General features: G+C 36.2%; 1 protein-coding gene across 2 annotated transcripts in view; it reads left to right on the top strand.

Moving 5' to 3' along the window:
- CLCN3 (chloride voltage-gated channel 3) overlaps nucleotides 1-15,881 on the top strand; it is a 90,679-nt gene that overhangs the window by 25,224 nt on the left and 49,574 nt on the right. Inside the window, exon 1 of one of the 2 annotated variants that reach the window (XM_044681439.1) lies at nucleotides 300-378. The exons of the other annotated variant lie outside the window; for it this stretch is intronic. Within the exon in view, the coding sequence (XP_044537374.1) occupies nucleotides 300-378 (79 nt within the window). Of the gene's footprint in view, nucleotides 1-299; nucleotides 379-15,881 lie in introns of those variants that run through there. 2 annotated transcript variants of the gene reach the window in all.

Here is a 15,881-nt window from a genome sequence, read left to right as displayed (position 1 = left end):
GCCCCATTAAAAAGGCTGTTCCGCCCCTAAACCCTGCTAGATTGTAGCCACTAGCAACCGGGCTGCAATAATTTCCCTTTGATGACATCATTGGCAGTGGAAGGGCCGGCAGTGGCTGGAGCGGAGGAGCAGCCGCCGTTCTAAGCCGGATCAAATATGGCCCCTTCGCAGCCTGCCGCCGCCGCCACCACTGCCGGAGAGCCGGGGCTCTCGGGCTTTTAAGCAAGCAAGTCAGCCCTTTCTTTTATTTCCTCCTTCCTTCCTTTCTTTTTTTTCTTTTTAAAAATTTAAGTCTACTCATGGATGTTTCTTCGGATCCTTATTTGCCCTACGATGGGGGAGGAGACAACATTCCCCTCCGAGAATTACATAAAAGAGGTAACTGCACCCCGGGGTCGGAGCTGGGTTGCGTGCATGCCTGCGGGCCCACCGCTGGGCCCTGGCCGGCTCTCTTGCAGCCTCCGCTGTCCTCCCTTCTACTCCTCCTCGTAGTCTTCTTCTTCCTCCCCCCCCTTCTTTTCCTCACTCTCCCTCCTCCTTTCTTTCCCTCCCCAGCCCTCTTTCTTCCTCCCTTTTCCCTTTCCTCATCCCCTTCTACCTTCTCTCTCTTTTCCTCTTCCTCCTTCCCCTCCCTCTCCTCCTTTTGCCACCTTCCGCTCTTCCTCCTCCTGAACACTGCTTTCTGTGCTCTCGTGGTCTGGTCGGCTGGGCTTGGGGGAGGTGGGATGAATGAGAGACTACAGTATTTTCAGGTCTTTATGCAGTCCTGCTTTTTTCCCTTCCTCTGTGGCAATGTAAGGTTGCTTCAGATCTCATTTGAGAATGCCTCCATCTTCCGTGTATAGCAGGCATATTTATCACTTGTTTTACTGGTTTACTGGTTGACACTGGAAAAACAATAATATGCTTTACTTCTTTAGAAAACAAATCTTTGATAATGGAGAACATAATTTTATTATTTTTCTTTATATTTTTTCACTTAATATCAATTTGCATTTGTCTGGATTTTTTCCCCCACCATGCCTGGGGAAGCGTTTCTTTTTAAACTTATAATTTCTTTGTAAAAACATAAATTTTGATGTGATTTCTGCACATCAGATAAATTTGTTTTTCGTACAATTCAGCCAATCACATTAACTATCTTGGCATAAGTTTTTTGGTCAGCATTTTTATTTCTGATATTTATGCTTTATTTTATTCTCTCATTTTCATTCAGTTGACTTATTACAGTCTTGTCACCATTTAATGTTTTAAAAAGGTGTTGATATTCACTGAAGACAATTTGGTGTATCTTTTTGGATGAGGACTTGGTTTATAAACTGAAATTCCAAATTTATTTTGCCTTTACTCTTACTCTTACATGGAAAAATAATTAGGCCATGAATGTATTTTGCTTTTCAGCTTATAGATTTCAAGACTTTGTATGCTAATGTTATCTTATACTTACTTTTAGCAAATTGCATTAGAATTAACAACTATTTTATTATCCTATAAGGTTTTGGGTGATTTCTTGATTTTTAAATAATGAACTTTGTTCAGTAGAATGATTTAACTTAAAAAAAATTAATCTGAAATGCTTTTTTTTGTTCATAATTAACTGCTTATGTTTCTCAGCCTCTCAGTTTTACAAATAGTCCTTTCTTAAAACAGGGGGAAAAAGGTGAAAGCTAAAAGAAGGTGAACTTGTTCACTAGTTGTAACATTATTCACTGCATGATAATCAAGCAATAAAACAAGATAGCCTGTGTTTTCTCTGGTCTATTACAACATGCCTTCAATGTGAATGATAATCTTGGGGATCGAGAAATTTGAATCCCTTATATGAAATCTGTCAGCCCTTGTAGTACTTGTTTTACAGTGTATCTTTTATGGTCAGCTAATGGAAACCATACTATGATCTGTGAGGGAGATGGCATAATCATTATTAGTAGTCACCAATGAGGTACTTATGTTCTTTAACCTGTGTGTAGTGTAGTAAGTCTTCATAGTTTTAATACTAAGTCTGTTTTCTTAGGAAGTTATTTGTTTAACATCTATAACAGGAAGTCCTAACTTGAAATCCTCAAACTTTAAAAATATATTTGATAGCTATTTTATTATATTTGGTTTTTGTGTTGTATCCAATTCATTTTTTTTTTTTTTTAAATTTTAAACCCCCAACTTCTGTGTATTGACTTATAGGTGGAAGATTGGCAAGCGTAGGCAATGGGGGTCAAGTGACTTGCCCAGGGTCACACAGCTGGGAAGTGTCTGAGGCCGGATTTGAACCTAGGACCTCCTGTCTCTAGGCCTGGCTCTCAATCCACTGAGCTACCCAGCTGCCCCTCCAATTCATTTTAACCGTATTTAAAAACATCCTGAGAAGAGGTTCATAGACTTTTCCATACTGAATCCATAACACAAGAAAGGCTAAGGATTCCTGGTCTAGCGGATCCCTAATCATAGGAATAAAATGACCATGGATTTGTTACCAGCTTTAGCAATATTAGAACAGAGGTGGAAGAAGATTTGCTTTTAAAACTTGATAAAGAATTTTTATCCCTCTAAAGAGAATAAAGATCATTTAAAGCTATTAAAGCTTAAGGTACGTTAAACATTTTGGGATACTTTAAAAGGGGTTTATTTTAGGGATTTTTAAAAAGCCTATAAACCAGTTGTGTTATGTAGGCTAAGTATATATGTAGGTTATTAGAGTAAGGTATAAGTATGTGAATGGATGATATATATTGGGTTATTATATGGAAATGGGGCTGTGTATAATATTCTACTGCCTTTTTAGAATAAGTTTGAAGAGAATTTTCCATTTTCACCCACATAATGTCTCATCTTAATGTTGACAGACCCAGAATCTAGACAGATAGACAATGGAGTCACAGTTTGGCTTTTTCTATGATTTTGTGCATGGGTTTGAGAGAGGCTCTTGAAGGTTTGGATTTTTCCCACCTTAAAACAAACCAACTATAACAAAAAATCCTTTGCCTAAAAATCTTGTAACTTATATTCCATTGATCACAAGCCTATTAGCACATATTGACAGTGACATCTAGTTCTGTGACAGACACCTGCCCTAGACACTATCAGAAAAGTGAATCCCTACTTTCCAGGAGTACATATTAGTAGTGAATATAATTATATACACAAATTATTACAAAACTGGGCAGTAACATGGTATATGAATTGTATGAATACTATTTAGTGCAGAGGAAGGAAAGTTCTTTTCTGGCTGTGGTATCTAGAAAATATTTCATGGAAGGAGGTGGCATTTGAGCTGGGCTATAAAGAATGGGTAGGATTTTCATAGTTTGGGTTAGGAGAAGAATTCTTCTCAGAAGGAGAAATCAGCTTAATTGAGCTAAAGTGAAGAAAAAGGAAATAGGAAGGTATGTTTGGGGGGTTTAGCAAATTGGATAGAGCCAAGAGTTTTCTTTAAGCATATAGTTGGAGATAAGGTTCTTATTGTGGAAATCTTGCACATTTTAGGCACTTAACAAATTTTTGTCAACAACAAAAAAAGAAAAGGGCTTTGGATCTTTCATCTTCTTCTGTGAAGCTTAGACCATTTCTTAACAACCTGAATGCATGTGTTATTACAGCTTTTTGGTTTATTTTCTGATGGCTAAGTTTCTTCTCATTCTGTATATATTACATATCATCAGCTAGGATTCTTGACACTTCATTATGAATCCAGGTAGTTCTTTGCTCCTAACTCCAAAGGGAGATCCTGTAGCTCATTTAACATACTGCCATGGGACTAGTGGGAAAACAATTTTAATATACTTACTTCATCCAAAAAGAAAATTAAATTCCTTTGGATTTTTTCTTTTTGTAATCCAACTTAATAATGATTATAATTTGATATAAATCAGAAGAACAAATAGTATTTATTTGCTATCAAGAATTTTGTTTTTGTACTGAAATAAGAATAGTACATAGCCTTTCTTTAACTGTCTGCCTTTGCTACGATGCCAAATTTTAATTTCTTGTTACCTACCTCAGCTCAACTGTCTAAAATTAACTGACATTCTACTATAGTTAATTTTATAATGTCATGATATGCCATAAAGTCAAGTGGTATTTGAATTTGTGACCTTCCAACTGGATAGGACACCTCTGCCATATCCTTGTGGGACTTGTTTTTTTTTTTGAGTTGGATTTTTCATGGATTGTAGGCCTCTCCTGTCTTAAGTATTTGTTTTTAAATCATGATACATTTAAAAACGTTGAGATTTCTTTGTTTCTTTTATGAATTCTTAAGCTTATTAATATCTTAACTGTTAAGCCTTTTATTGGTATCTTCAATTTTAATCTGTTAGGAAATGTTGAGAGTATTATTTTATTAAATGATTACATTATACATAAAATTATAACATATGTCTAACAAATTAAAAGAGAATTGGGAGTTTATTTTACTACAGATAATTTTATTTCTTAAATTGTGAAGCTGTGTTTATCAACAAACCCATTACCTTTATCTCCCTAATCCATGATGACTATTTTTTATCAGAGGGCTAACTGGGGAGACCAGATGAACCCGAGGTTTAGACCCTTTCTCTTCTTTTACTAATTTAATGGACTTCTTAGATATTGCTTGCAGGTATTGTTTCCTTTGTACAATTCTTGAACACTTATTTTTCCAATCTTCCAAATTCAAATACCAAATTGAATTTTTTAAATGTCTGTGATGGAATAGTTTATGTCATCATATAGAGGCTAAGCTTTAATGACCCAGGTTACTTGGTTATTTTCCTTTCTCCTAAGGCAGTAAGTAAGAAGTAGTTTTACATTTTGTGTGTCTGCTTGTTGATATGAAACCATAAATTGGTTATCCTTTGGGAAAAGGCATAATCATGCTAAAGGTGTGGAGGCTGATAATTTCTTTGAGCAAATTTGGAATGTAATCATAGTGCTCCCTGTCCTTGCTCCTTGGAAATAGGTTGATTTTTTTTTTACCTTAACTTTTTTTCAAATAACAAGCACTTATTTTTCTTTCTTCCCATTTCCCCTACTGAAACAAAAGCTATGTAACATGGATAGCCAAGCTAAACAAATTCCCACACTGATCATGTCTAAAGAAAGTATATAAAATTCTCTGTCTTCAGTTCTTATGATTGTAATGAAATTGTACTTCATGGTAAAAAGAGGTTGGAAATGAGCATCTGGGATAAAATTAGGAGAGCTCATTCTATTGACATAGATATTAAACTACTATTAGTGAATGGAGTGTTAGATTGCTCCTTGTGGAGCAATGCCCCTTTAAAAATATGCTAAGTGCCTCTGTCAGAAGATAGTAAAACTCTCCTAATTTCCACATATCCCAAAATGTGTCTTTTCTATAGGGGAAGGATGTGTAGAAATGAGGGTGTAGAAAGTAGACTGTTGGTATACTTTGACCATTTGTGGAGAAAAGGTGTATAGATATATTAGAAATGAACTTCATATTTAGGAGTGAGATAAATAACAACAGTTGTCCAATTCAATTTGGCTTTCATTTATTTTAGATAAAACAGGCTCCTTGCCCACATATAGCTTACAGTTTAATGCTAAAACTAGAAATATAGTGTGGAATAACAATTTGAAAATTAATGAGTTATATTTTGCTTTTCTCTAAAACTCTCTCATGGAGATTGTCAAATGCCACAAAAGAGGAAGTTCATTTCGATCAGCCCTTAATAAATAAGAATGTTTGCTTTTCCACAGATGTATTCGAATTTTACAGAGCCTTCTATTTCACATTATGAGCTGAAATCAAGACAAAAGCCTTGTATGAAATAAATTTCTTTTGAGAAGAAAAACAGAAAATAATTCCAGGAATTTGCAAATTTTTTCTTGCTTTGCCTACTTTTTTCTCATCATTTCAGTTCATAAAATTATGTCCCCAGTTTGTTTATTTGTTCTTTCTCTCTTTTGTCTATGAAAGCATTTAGAGATAAGAATTTCCCCCTTCAGCTGCTTTACCTGTATCCCTTATATTTTGATATATAGTTTAATTATTATTACTTTCATAGATGAAATTTGCAGTTTTTAAACTAATTCATTCTTTTACCACCCAGTTCTTTAGAAATGCTTTATTTAGTTTACAATTACTTTTCAATTTTTTCCTCAAGAGACTTTTATTGAATGCAGTTTTTATTGCATTATGATCAATTAACTTCTCCTTAGATATTGGGTTGTGAGTATATATTAATTTGGTGAGTGTATATTAAATATAGATATTGATTCTTGTCTACAGCGACTTTAAGCATTGTGTAATTTTCTTATTTCTCTTTATCTTGTTCTTTTTCTGAAATACCCTTGTTACTCTTACTTTTTTTTTTTGAGTTCAGCTGAAACATAATAGATTTTGTTTGTTTTCTATGTAAATCTTCATTTTGTATTAATTAAAAAATTTTATTTTGAATCTTCATTTTTCATGTTTTTTATAAATCACATATTGTTAGATTCTGTTTGCTAATAAGCCATTTGCTGTTCTTTTCCATTTTATAGGTTAGTTCATTGAATTCATGTTCATGTTTATGAGTATTAGTTGTGTATTCCTCCATCCTAACATCTTTACTTCTTTTCTCTTTACTCCTGGCCCCCTCTTCACAAATTAGAAAGTGCTAAAAGGGACTTGGGATCACACTTGGGATCTCTAAATGAAATATCTTGTTTCTGATGTGATACAGCTCTTCTCTTCCACTTGTCCTACCTATAATCCCAGGTTTTTACTTTCTCTCTTAATTTTTAATCCTCATTTCATGTTCTTTCTAATCTCCAGTGTCTTGTTTATGACAGTTCTCTTGCTGAATTTGCCTTCTCTCTTAAACTTCTTTCTTCCCCTCCTTTGTCCTTGTCACCTTATTTCTGTACAGCACTGGAAAAGAAATAGAGCAGGAAAAAATATTTCATTACGTGGTAGCAACATCTTATGACCAAAACATAGGGAACTGACATAAATGCATAGCACCCCAGTAGATAGAGCTGTGGTTAAAGGATATAGGCAAAGTTTTTACTTTGAAATGATAGCATTTCCTCTGTATATTTCATCTGTTGTCTTTCCATAATTTCACCAGTGTACAGATTGTGTCAGTTGTATGCTTTATATATAATATGAATCAAAATTATTTTCTTTGTACAGAGAAAACTAATAAAAGCATAGAATCCTAAAGTTGAAAAAGACTTTAAAGTTCACCTAATCTGAGGAGAATGGGATAGTGAATGTATAGAATTAGTGTCAAAGTCAAGAAGTTTTACTTTGATTCATTGTCTCTGGAAATTTTCTTAAGAATATAAAACTGCATCAATAGAGAGAGAGTTGCTTTGCCAAGAAGTCTCTTTACCAATGAAATCACATAATATAATCCATCTCCCTAATTCCTGCTTTTCTTCTAAAGTGTTTCTGATAAGTAGTAGACATGCAGGTTATTGGAACACTTCCATTGATAAGAAAATTACCCCCTTATGGGAGGCTTAACTAACTTAGCTGTTAGGATAGTTTTCCTTTTATTTTAAAAAAAAATCTATTTTCTTACCATTTCTGTTCACTGGAATTACTTAGAAAAAATCTTAAGAAAACCTTTCAAACATTTGAAGGCATCTATAATATATTTCCCCCACTCACTTCTCTCTTTAATTTAAACAAGTTAAACCTTTCTTTTTGGAGATAGTCTTCAACCAGAAATGTTTTTAAGTCCATTTACTATCCTGTATATACACCTTCATTGTATACACTGACAAAAACTAGTATCAAGAACTGAACACAGAATTGAGATGGATGTGACCTAAACATTACCTAACGAGGTGAAATTCTGTTCAACTTTTGGACAACTCGGAATATTAGGACTTTATCAGGAGAAATGCATTTTACCCAAATTATAATTAGGCATTCGTAGTTTGAACTTGAGACTGAAGGGGACAAAAATTGAGTTTTATGAAACATTTTTTTCCTTTGAGGAAATGGAAACTTTCAAAATAAATGGGAGTGGGGAGGAAGCTGTTATTTTTTTGAGATCTTTAGTGAGAGTGAGAAAAGATGAGAATATAGGCATAAAAATACCTATGTGGCTATAGTATCCTGAGAGCTACTTGAGAGGAGGACCTTTATATAAAAGTTGATTTAAAAGAAGGGTCAGGATTACAGCCAGGTGTCTTAGTGGATAGAGTGCCAGACCTGGAGGTGAGAGGACCTGGGTTCAAATTTTACTTTAGACATTTTCTAGCTGTGTAACTCTGGGCAAATCACTTAACCTCAATTGCCCAGCCCTTATTGCTCTTCTGCCTTGGAAACTGATACTTGTATCGATTCTAAGGTAAGGAAGGGTTTAAGAAAAAAAAAAATTAATGTATCAGGATGAGATTTTCTTGGGCTATTTTTTAGCTGGCAGTAAATATCAACTAAATCAGACACCATTTCTTGCTCATCATAGACAATTATTGTTTGGTGACTTGAAGTTATCTTTATCTCAAAAAGATTGAAAGGACACAAGAAATGAGTTTTAAGTGAAAGACTGGGAATTTAAAGACCTGAATTTTGCCACTTCTATGGTCTGAGGAAAGTGACTTCACTTCTGGGCCTTAATTTTCTCTCTATGAGATAAAGTATGTTAGACTACATTATTTCTAGGGGGCCAATGTTGATCTAACAGAATTTTTCGTAGAATTAAAATGGAAGAAGAGGTTGTGATATGTTTTAGATCATGAACTAGAAGTTTAACTTATTTTTATGTCTGGATCTGTGATTTGATTATCCAGAGAGTTCCCAGTGATGATGAATTTGCATGTCTTAATTACAAAAATCTACAGTATATTGAAATCATATTCCCACTAGCTTTTGCTGAGCACTTGCTGAGCAGCATTTAGTAGGGCCTAGACCCAATTCAGATTGACCTGGCCCTTTAGCTTGGGTGGCGACTGATGTGAAAGAAGTAAATAGGCCATTTTCACTTGCTTCTTCTCTCTGGCTTCTGGATTTTGACCCTCAAATTAACATTCAGAATTCACCTGGAATTATTTAAAGATTACATGTTATTAAATAACTCTCTCAGATCTGTTTTACAATTTTTTTTTGCTACAAATAATCTTACTAATTGCTGTTTTACTTCCTGTCCACTACCAGCTCTGTCCACTGATAACATTTTCCCCAGAGAATATAATTGTTGGATCACCATATTGTAGTTTATTACTTATATTTTAATAATAGTTGTATTTTATAATCATTTTTCTGTCTAGCTTATGACTTTAAAACATAACTATTTCTTTTAAGTAATTCTTTCAATGTTACCTTATTACATCCAGTTACAAATATTTTCCCTCCCAGAACGTATCTCAAAGGAAGTAGAAAGTTGTGATGGAAAATTATCATTGCCTAATAGATATTTGTCACAAAATATTTACATAAATGTGGCGAAAGAGGGCAATGAAAAAATGAGATCATTCTCCTCTTGGCATCTGATCTTCAGTTCATTTTCTTTTGCCAAATTAAAAGAATAGAACAACCTTTTAGAGACAATTTAGTGCCTTTTCCTACTTTTCTTCTTTTCCAGCATTAACTCTCTCTTCATTCTTACTATTTTAGTTCAGTCCTTAGTTTAAATGAACTAAACTTTATTATAGTGTGATTTTACAATATGTGCTATTTTGGGAGTTAAAAGTAATCTGTTGTAACTGACTTGCCTAGCTCAGGATAGGTTTAAATAGTCTCTTGAGGAAACTCACTTAGTATAGTTCTGGCTCTTACAAAATCAAGGACCTGTTCTGTCAATCACTGTGCTGGGCAAAAGTGAAGATAGTTTCTTCTCTCAAGGAGCTTCAGTAGCATCTTGTAGATGGAGAAGTGCAACATATTCTTAGATAATCTAACATAGCATATATATAAAGTAAATATGAAGTGATGGAATGAACACTAAAACTGGGGTATCTAGGAAAGGCTCCTCCTCAAAGGAAGGGGTACTTGAACTGGACTTTGTTTTTTGGGGGTAATAAGTCATGTCTATACTTTATTATTATTTTTTTAATCAAGTCCATTTATTTATATAATTAATTTAGAATATTTTCCCATGGTTACATGATTCGTGTTCTTTCCCTCCCTTCCTTCCCCCCTCCCATAGCCAACTCGCAATTCCACTGGGTTTTACATATGTTATTGATCAAGACCTATTTCCATATTATTAATATTTGCACTAGGGTGATCGTTTAGAGTCTATATCTCCAATTATATCCCCATCGAACCATGTGATCAAAGACATGTTTTTCTTCTGTGTTTTTACTCCCACAGTTCTTTCTCTGGATGTAGATAGTGTTCTTTCTCATAAGTCCCTCAGAATTGTCCTGGATCATTGCATTGCTGCTAGTAGAGAAGTCCATTATATTTGATTGTGCCACAGTGTATCCATCTCTGTGTATAATTTGAACTGGACTTTAAAGGAAGTTGGGTCTCAGAGAGACAAGAGGTGAGAAAAGGAGAGAATTCAAGAGATGAGGGACAATCCTGTACAAAAGCTTAGAGGCTGGAGATCTCCGTTCTTTATATTAGAAACAACAAATAGGCCGAACATTTTGAGCCAAAATTAGGTTATGGCCTGATAATGAAGAAGGACTTTAAATACCAGAGGTATTTCTTTTTTATTCTAGAGGGAGGCAAGAGAGAACCAATGCATCTTCTTGGGGAGGGGAGTGATATGGTTGAATACAATTGATTCTTATCCTTTTCAGTAATTTTTTTTTCCCTTAACCTACCCCTTCTGTCTTTTCCACATTTTTTTCCACCTAGCACTCTTTTTTCATTGATGAAAAACATTTTTAAACTTACAAAAAAAGCTCCTACTTCATCTCTCCCAGTATTTTTAATTGAAATTTGTGCCCAAACTGTGTTTCTCTTTGAGGCTTTGCTTTGTAATATTTTGGAATCATTCTTTTTTTCTGAGTTTGTGTTTTGAGCATCCTTGTCACCATAGTATACAATAATTTTCTTTTTCTTTTTTCTCATTTTATTATTTCTTTTATTTTTTTAGAAAAATTTTCCATGGTTACATGATTTATGTTCTTTCTCTCCCCTCCAGACACCTTCCTTCCCCCTCAGCTGACTTGCATTTCCACTGGGTTTTACATGTGTCATTGATCAAGACCTATTTCCATAATATTGATAGTTGCACTGGAGTGGCTGTTTAGAGTCTACATCCCAAATCATATCTGCATCAACCCATGTATTCAAGCATTTGTTTTTTTTTTCTGTGTTTCTACTCCCATAATTCTTCCTCTGAATGTGGCTAGTTTTCTTTCTCATAAGTCCCTCAGCCTTGCTTTGGATCCTTGCATTGCTGCTAGTAGAGAAGTCCATTATGTTCAATTGTACCACAGTGTATCAGTCTCTGTGTACAATGTTCTCCTGGCTCTGTTCCTTTCACTCTACATCAATTCCTGGAGGTCATTCCAGTCTTGTCACCATAATAACTGTGTGTGTGTGTGTGTGTGTGTGTGTGTGTGTGTGTGTGTGTGTGTGTGTGTGTGTTTCTCTCTATCCTATTTCTTATAGTATTAACTGTTGCTTTATTCTAAAATCTAAGGCATAGCTTGGCCTGAAGACACTCTGGTCTGAGCTCTGTAAATTCTAGATGTTGGTTTAGATTTGAGCAGCAAGAGATTTGCTGGACTCTCCACTGTTAGCCAGTTGAGAAGCTCTATTGGTTCAGAGTGATACAACTATTAGGCTTTCTTTTCATCTGAGAATCATGCCCTAGTTAGTCTTCTGCAGACTTCATACCGAGTAAGAAACTGGAACAGAGACCCCTCTCTGCTTCCAAAGTTTGAGCCACTCTGCTACTGCTTCCTACTTAATTTCTTTTCTCCTTGCCCAGTTAAGGACCATACTGTGACCCTATACTCCTTACCCCTGTGTTCAGATTGCTTCCTTCGTCCTCCCTGGATCTGTGACCCACAGTGAGGTAAGTGGGCTATGAAGCTGACAATTTGCAGCTCTTTACCCACTTTGCATGAAATTGTACCCTCTCATGAGTCTGAGATCTTGTCTTGCCTTTGGATCTAATACCTGGACATTGGAGCGTTGCCTGGTGGTGTGCTTCTGTACACAATGTCCAAAGACCTTTCTATTTATGTTAACCTGGGCCAGACAAATGAATTACTGTTATTTTTTCTTTCTTTATTTGGGAGGGTGGGAATTGGTTTGGTGCATTTTCTAGGTACGTTTTGGAGGAGTTTTGGTAGGGGAGCTCACTATAATTCTCTCTGTTCCTCTGCCATCCTGATGCTGTCTGTGAATGATGTTACCAAAGGGAACCTGGGACTTGTAATATGAACCAACCAGACTTCTCTCTACTCTAAAAATAAAATAAAACTAGAAGCATGCCTTTAGAACTTGCTATCAGTAGGAATTTGTTCTAATGAGTTTCCTGATATTGTAATAGAAAACATTAAAAGTTTGATGAACAGTGGTGTTAACTATCCTTGGAACTCTCTCTCTGTCTTTTTTCCCCCTTCTCATTTTCATCTAATTTTTATCATATTAACCTTTTTATTCTGAATAAGAAGTAAGGATGGTAAGATGGAAGCAGTAGGAAGGTGGATATATGAGAGAATAATAAGTGAATTAATCAGTTATGTTTATTTATTAAGTGCCTGCTGTGTGCTAGGCAATGTGCTAAGAGCTAGGAATATAAAATAGGCAAAAGATAGTGGTACTTCTTTCTGCTGATGCAGATTGCAGTGCCTTCATGACAGTATAATAGTCTTTGAGAGTCTTTGTGGATGAAATATTCACTGCACCTCGCCAACCTGATGGATGAACTTATCTGAATTTGGTTCTCAGATAACAGACATATATATAGTCTTATCATTGGACTGTTAAGTAGCCTGTCCCTCCTGATGGAAACTGCCATGGTCTTGTAGTCCCCTCTGCATCATGGAATTTCAATAGAAAGCTCCTCTAGTCTTTATAAAAGGGAGCTTTTGTAAAGCTAAAATGAATTTTGAATTTTATTGAGAAGGAAAGTTTCCTAAGGCTATAAGAAGTCTAACACTCAATCATGTCCTAAAAGCCTATGAATACCTCCCCAAACTAGTGGGAGAAAGGCCTGTCTTGGTTAGGCCAACATAACAGAGAAAAGGTCAAGGACACAGGGACAGCCTTTTCATTGATCCTTTGCTACCTCATCCACACAGCAAATTGATATTTTTTAAATTTAGAATATTTTTCCGTGGTTACATGATTCACAGTTCCCCCTTTTTCCTCCCCCCTCCCAAATCCGACATGCAGTTCCACTGGGTTATACATGTATCATTGTTCAAAACCTATTTCCATATTATTAATATTTGCAATAGAGTGATCATTTAAAGTCAACCTCCCCAATCATATCCCTATCACATTATGTGATTGATCACATATTTTTCTAATGCATTTACATTTCCACAGTTCTTTCTCTGGATGTGCATAATGTTCTTTTCATAAGTTCCTTGGGATTGTCCTGGGTCTTTGCATTACTGCTAGGAGAAAAGTCCATTATGTTTGATTATGTGATAATGTGGGCAGCTGAGTGGCTCAGTGGATTGAGAGCCAGGCCTAGAGACTGGAGGTCCTAGGTTCAAGTCTGGCCTCGGACACTTTCAGCTGTGTGACCTTGGGCAAGTCACTTGACCCCTACCGCCCACCCTTACCACTCCTGGGCCAAGGACGGTCCCTAGCCAGATGAAAAAGGGAGGAGGGTTGGGTGTGGGGCTAGCAACCCCACCCTGTAAAAACTACATCTGCTAAAGAAACTGCAACCTAAAGTAGGGGCAGCTGGGCTAGCTCAGTGGATTGAGAGGCAGGCCTAGAGACGAAAGGTCCTAGGTTCAAGTCCGGGCTCAGACACTTCCCAGCTGGGTGACCCTGAACGACTGCGTCCCATTGCCTACTGGTTGTGGCCCTATGCTCCTAGAATGGAGTCCCAGGATTAAAAAAAAAATGTGATAATTTATCAGTCTCTGTGTACAATGTTCTCCTGGCTCTGCGCCTTTGGCTCTGCATCATTTCCTGGAGGTCTTTCCAGTTCACATGGAATTCCTCCAGTTCATTATTCCTTTGAGCACAATAGTATTCCATCACCAGCATATACCACAATTTGTTCAGCCATTCTCCGATTGATTGACACCCCCTCATTTTCCAATGTTTTGCTGTCATAAAGAGTGTGGCTATAAATATTTTTGTACAAGTCTTTTTCTACATTATCTTTTTTGGGTTCAAACCCAGCAGTGGTTATGGCTGGGTCAAAGGGTAAGCATTCTAATTTTTTTTTTTGAAAATTCTAATTAATTAAGAGTATTTTTAGGGGCAGCTGGGTAGCTCAGTGGAGTGAGAGTCAGGCCTAGAGACAGGAGGTCCTAGGTTCAAACCTGACCTCAGCCACTTCCCAGCTGTGTGACCCTGGGCAAGTCACTTGACCCCCATTGCCCACCCTTACCAATCTTCCACCTATGAGACAATACACCGAAGTACAAGGGTTTAAAAAAAAAAAGAGTATTTTTACATGGTTACAAGATTCATATTCTTTCCCTCCCCTCCCCCATATCCGTTGTGCAGTTCCACTGGGTTTTACATGTGTCATTGATCAAGACCTATTTCCATATTATTCATATTTGCTCTAGGGTGCTTTTTTAGAGTCTACAATCCCCAATCATATCTCCAACAACCCATATGATCAGGCATTTGTTTTTCTTCTGTGTTTCTATTCCCAGAGTTCTTCTTCTGAATGTGGGTAGCGTTCTTTCTCATAAGTCCCTCAGAATTGTCCTGGGTCATTGCATTGCTGCAAGTAGAAGTCCATTACATTCGATTTTACCACAGTGTATCCATCTCTGTGTACAATGTTCTCCTGGTTCTGCTCCTTTCACTCTGCATCATTTCCTGGAGGTCTTTCCAGTTCACATGGAATTCCTCCAGTTCATTATTCCTTTGAGCACAATAGTATTCCATCAGCAACAGATACCACAATTTGTTCAGCCATTCCCCGATTGAAGGGCATCCCCTCATTTTCCAATTTTTTGCCACCACAAAGAGTGCAACTATAAATATTTTTGTACAAGTCTTTTTCCTTATTGTCTCTTTGGGGTATAAACCCAGAAGTAGTATGGCTGGATCAAAGGGCAGGCATTCTTTTATAGCCCTTTGTGCATAGTTTCAAATTACCATCCAGAATGGTTGGATCAGTTCACAACTCCACCTGCAGTATATTAGTGTCCCACTTTTGCCACATCCTCTCCAACATTTATCACTTCTTTTGCTGCCATATTGGCCATTCTGCTAGGTGTAAGGTGGTACCTCAGAGTTGTTTTAATTTGTGTTTCTCTAATCAGGAGGGATTTAGAACACTTTTTCATACGCTTATTGATAGTTTTGAATTTTATCTCATGAAAACTGCCTATTCATGTCCCTTGACCATTCCTTGAATGGGGAATGGCTTGATTTTTTTGTAAATTTAACTTGGTTCCCTAAATATTTGGGAAATTAAACCTTTGTCAGAGAGTTTTGTTATACAAATGTTCTCCCAATTTGTTGCTTTCCTTCTAACTTTGGTAGCATTGGTTTTGTTTATACAAAACCTTTTTAATTTGATATAATCAAAGTCATTCATTTTATTCTCTTTTGCTTGATCTTAAATTCCTTCTTTTCCCACAGATCTGACAGGTATACTATTCTATGTTTACCTAATTTATTTATTCATTCATTTATTTATTTACTTTTTTGTTTGTTTGTTTGTTTGTTTTTTAAGCCCTTAACTTCTGTGTATTGGCTCCTTGGTGGAAGAGTGGTAAGGGTGGGCAATGGGGGTCAAGTGACTTGCCCAGGGTCACACAGTTGGGAAGTGTCTGAGGCTGGATTTGAACCTAGGACCTCCCGTCTCTAGACCTGACTC

Source organism: Gracilinanus agilis, chromosome 6 (assembly GCF_016433145.1).
Source record: "Gracilinanus agilis isolate LMUSP501 chromosome 6, AgileGrace, whole genome shotgun sequence".
In the NCBI taxonomy this organism is placed as follows: Eukaryota; Metazoa; Chordata; class Mammalia; order Didelphimorphia; family Didelphidae; genus Gracilinanus; species Gracilinanus agilis.
This window is presented reverse-complemented; position numbering and strand designations above follow the sequence as displayed.